General features: G+C 41.1%; 1 protein-coding gene across 1 annotated transcript; it reads left to right on the top strand.

Annotated features, from left to right (window-relative positions):
• The first annotated feature begins 1,484 nt into the window (after positions 1-1,484).
• Positions 1,485-2,303, top strand: LOC131067882 (uncharacterized). Its single transcript, XM_058003049.2, has 2 exons — positions 1,485-1,778; positions 2,001-2,303. The coding sequence occupies exons 1-2, from the start codon at positions 1,485-1,487 to the stop codon at positions 2,301-2,303; spliced, it is 597 nt and encodes a 198-aa protein (XP_057859032.2).
• Positions 2,304-3,492: the final 1,189 nt, after the last annotated feature.

Below are 3,492 nucleotides of genomic sequence, written 5' to 3'. Positions count from 1 at the left end.
AGTGGAGATCAATACAAATGCAGGACAATGGCTCCAAAAAATAGAAATGGAGGAGTCAAATGAAACCTGCCAGATCTGTAAAAAAGTAGGACAATCAGAGGAGACATGCCTTATAGGTCCTAAAGGGAAAGCAGTGGAGACAAGGATAGAAGATGAGGTGATATTTTTCGCAAGAAAGGCCAACACTTATGAAGGAATGGGTCACCCTAAGGATGAGCTCCAAACCTCTCAGAACCCTATATTATAGGGGGAGGCGTTGAAGACTCCCATCTTCACTGCCCCAGAAGCGAAGGAGAATGATTCAGAAGATGATATTCTCAACAAGCATAGGGAAGCAGCAGAATAGGTGGAAGAGGCCATTACAAGAGTTGAGAAAGCAGTGAATATCCTGAATGAGGTTAATGCCAGTGCATCTCCTCCTACGGACGTAGGTATCAGTGTGGAGCCAAATCAGCCTTTGGAGAAGGAAATGAGTTCGAGGTTGGAGTTTGAGGAAGGCAAAGATTGCACAGAGCTGGAGGGAGCCGAGGAGGATGATGAATGGGGATGGATGGACAAGGAAGATATTGTGGACCTAAGAACCATAGAGAAATCAAATCTGACATGTACTAAGATACGATTAGGAGAAAAGAGATCAAGAGGCAGAAAGTCAAACCAATTCAAAATTGCAATGGTTGGTAGTGTGAAAGGCCAAAGTAAATTGATAGTAGGGAAGGGAGTCACCCTTCCTAAAGGACAATGAAAATCATATCCTAAAATGTCAGGGGTTGCAATGCCCTTGAAAAATGCCGATTGATCAAGCGAGGTTTAGATCAATTATGGCCAGATGTTATTTTCCGTCAAGAAACAAAGTTGGACAATGGTGAAGAGAAGTCTCTATTGGGGTCTTGGAAGCAGTGGTCTGGGGCCTTTGTGGATTCGGAAGGTGATTTGGGAGGTCTAGGTATCCTTTGGAATGTAAATATCCATAAGGTGGAGGAAGGTTTGGCCTCCAATATGTGGCAAGTATGTAAGTTTCACTCTTACCCTCTCAATGTTGAATTTATAGTAATCAATGTCTATGGACCATGTAAATTTGGGTTGCAAAAAGGTTTCTGGAGATCCTTATCCTCCCTCATCCAGGAGTTAGATGGGGGTCTCTTAATCATTGGGGGGGATTTCAATGCTATTTTGGAGCTAAGTGATAAACTGGGGGGCAAGGGTGACATTCCTGCAAACCTTGCACTTTTTCAGAATTTTGTGACAGAAAATTGACTAAGGGAAATCAAGTCCAAGGAAGGTCAGTTTACATGGTCTAATCGTAGGATCTCTAGACAACATGTTGCAGAGAAGCTGGATAGGTTTTTCTTAGGAGGCCCTGGGCAGAAACTAATCTTTTGTTTGCCTCAATCATTCATCCAGTGGCTGCTTCGGACCACTTACTAGTTGAGCTATCTATAACCTTTGATGGCCCCCCTGTCAGATGCCCCTTTAAATTTGAGAAAATGTGGTTGAGGGATCAAAGTTTGAGGGAGTTAATTAATGGTTGGTGGTCAGGGGCTCTAGAGGTGAGTGGAACTAAGACATTTGTTTTTGTTAAGAAGTTGCAGTTCATCAAGTCTAAACTTAAAGAGTGGAACCGAGTGAAGTTTGGTAATATCTTTGCTAACAAAAGGGATCTAGAGGACAGATTTGCAAGTTTACAAGAAGACATCATCCAAATGGGGATGACATCAGAAAAAATTCTGCAGGAACGAGAACTCAAAGGACAATATAGTGAATTATTAGCTCGAGAGGAGGTTTTTTGGAGGCAAAAATTGAGAGAGTGATGGCTTAAGGAAGGAGATCAAAACACTAAATTCTTTCACAACTCGGTAAAGGCGAAAAGATCTAGGAACAAAATCATGACCATCCTTAATAGAGAGAACTTAGTATTAGATAAAGTCGATGATATCAATAAAGAGGCAATATATTTATTTCTTTCTTTATTATCTAAGGATAAGGATCCTAATTTGGAATAGCAACAAGAAGGGCTGAATGTTATCCCAGAGTTGATAACAGATGCACAAAATCAAACTCTAATGAAACCAATTCTATTTGAGGAAGTGAGAAATGCAGTTATCAGTATGGAAGGGGATAAAGCTCCAGGATTGGACGGTTTCCCAGCCTTTTTCTTTCAAACTTTCTGGGAGATTGTAGGTGTTGAGGTTTGGGAAGTAGTGGAGGATTCTCGGCGTAGGGTGAGTGTGGTAAAGGAGTTTAACTGCACACTTATTGCCCTGATTCCCAAGGTGGAGCATCCTACTAGGTTCAGTGAATTTTGACTAATTTCCTTGTGCAACACCATCTACAAAGTCATTTCCAAAGTGATGTCTAATAGATTAAAACCATTACTAAGCCTGATTATCTCAGATGAGCAGAGTGGCTTTATTCCGGGCAGATCGATTGTGGAAGGGATAATCAAAGTGCATGAGGCAATTCACACAGTCTGCCAAGTGAAGGTGGATCGAATGATGATTAAATTAGACATTAGAAAAGATTATGATATGGTGGATAGGGATTTTCTTATCCAAGTTTTGTAGAGATTCAGATTCTCTAATTAATGGATTAGTTGGATAAGGGCTTGCATAGAAGGAGTGTGGACCTCTATTTTGGTTAATGGTAGCCCTCAAAGCTTCTTTCAGACATCACGAGGTCTTAGACAAGGGGACCCATTATCGCCCTTCCTCTTCATTATACTAGCAGAAGTACTGGGCAGACTAATTTGTTCTCAGCAATGGCAAAGGAAATGGAAAGGCATCAAAATTGCGGAAGGGATGGACCCAGTGACCCACCAGCAATTTGCGGACGAGACTCTACTCTATGGACAGTCCTCTCTTCAAGAGGCCTGAGTAATGAGGAAAACTTTAGATGTCTTCTATAAAGCAAGTGGCCAACAAGTAAATTGGTCCAAATTGGAAGCTATATTCTTTAATATCGAGATAGGCAGACAACAAGTTATTTCAAACATTTTAGGGGTTAGACTGGGGACCCTTCCGGGAAATTTTTTGGGTACCCCCCTATTTGGTGGTAGGAACAATTCGAGCCTGTGGATTAATCTCATTGATGCTTGTGGAAACCGATTAGAAGGTTGGAAGAGAAAATGGCTTTCGCTATCTGGGAGGATCATGTTGCTTAAAGCGATTCTTTCTGCTCTCCCCATTTTCTCCATGATAGCCCTCAAGATCCTGGATAAAGTGTTGAATTTTATTAATAGGGGAATGAGAAAGTTTCTATGGAATGGAAAAGAGGCAAATGACAAAATCCCTTTATTATCTTGGGACAAAGTTTGTCAAGACAAATAGGCTGGGGGAGTAGGACTGAGAAATTGGAAACTGTTAAATGAAGCTATAGGGGCAAAAGTGCTTTGGCAGATCTATGATAAGCCAAACCAGAAATGGGTTCAAATTCTAAAGCATAAATACGTAGATTAGATGAGCAGAGAATGAATTTTGACAATTTCAGCATTGCCAA

This window comes from Cryptomeria japonica, chromosome 6, assembly GCF_030272615.1.
Source record: "Cryptomeria japonica chromosome 6, Sugi_1.0, whole genome shotgun sequence".
NCBI lineage: Eukaryota > Viridiplantae > Streptophyta > Pinopsida > Cupressales > Cupressaceae > Cryptomeria > Cryptomeria japonica.
The sequence above is the reverse complement of the archived record's forward strand: the minus strand, read 5'-3'. Positions and strand labels throughout refer to the sequence as shown.

Coding starts and splice junctions, on each gene's coding strand:
- LOC131067882 (XM_058003049.2), top strand. CDS start 1,485: ATGTGGTTGAGGGATCAAAGTTTGAGGGAGTTAATTAATGGTTGGTGG. Junction 1,779..2,000: donor AATTATTAGCTCGAGAGGAG/GTTTTTTGGAGG, acceptor AATTTGGAATAG/CAACAAGAAGGGCTGAATGT.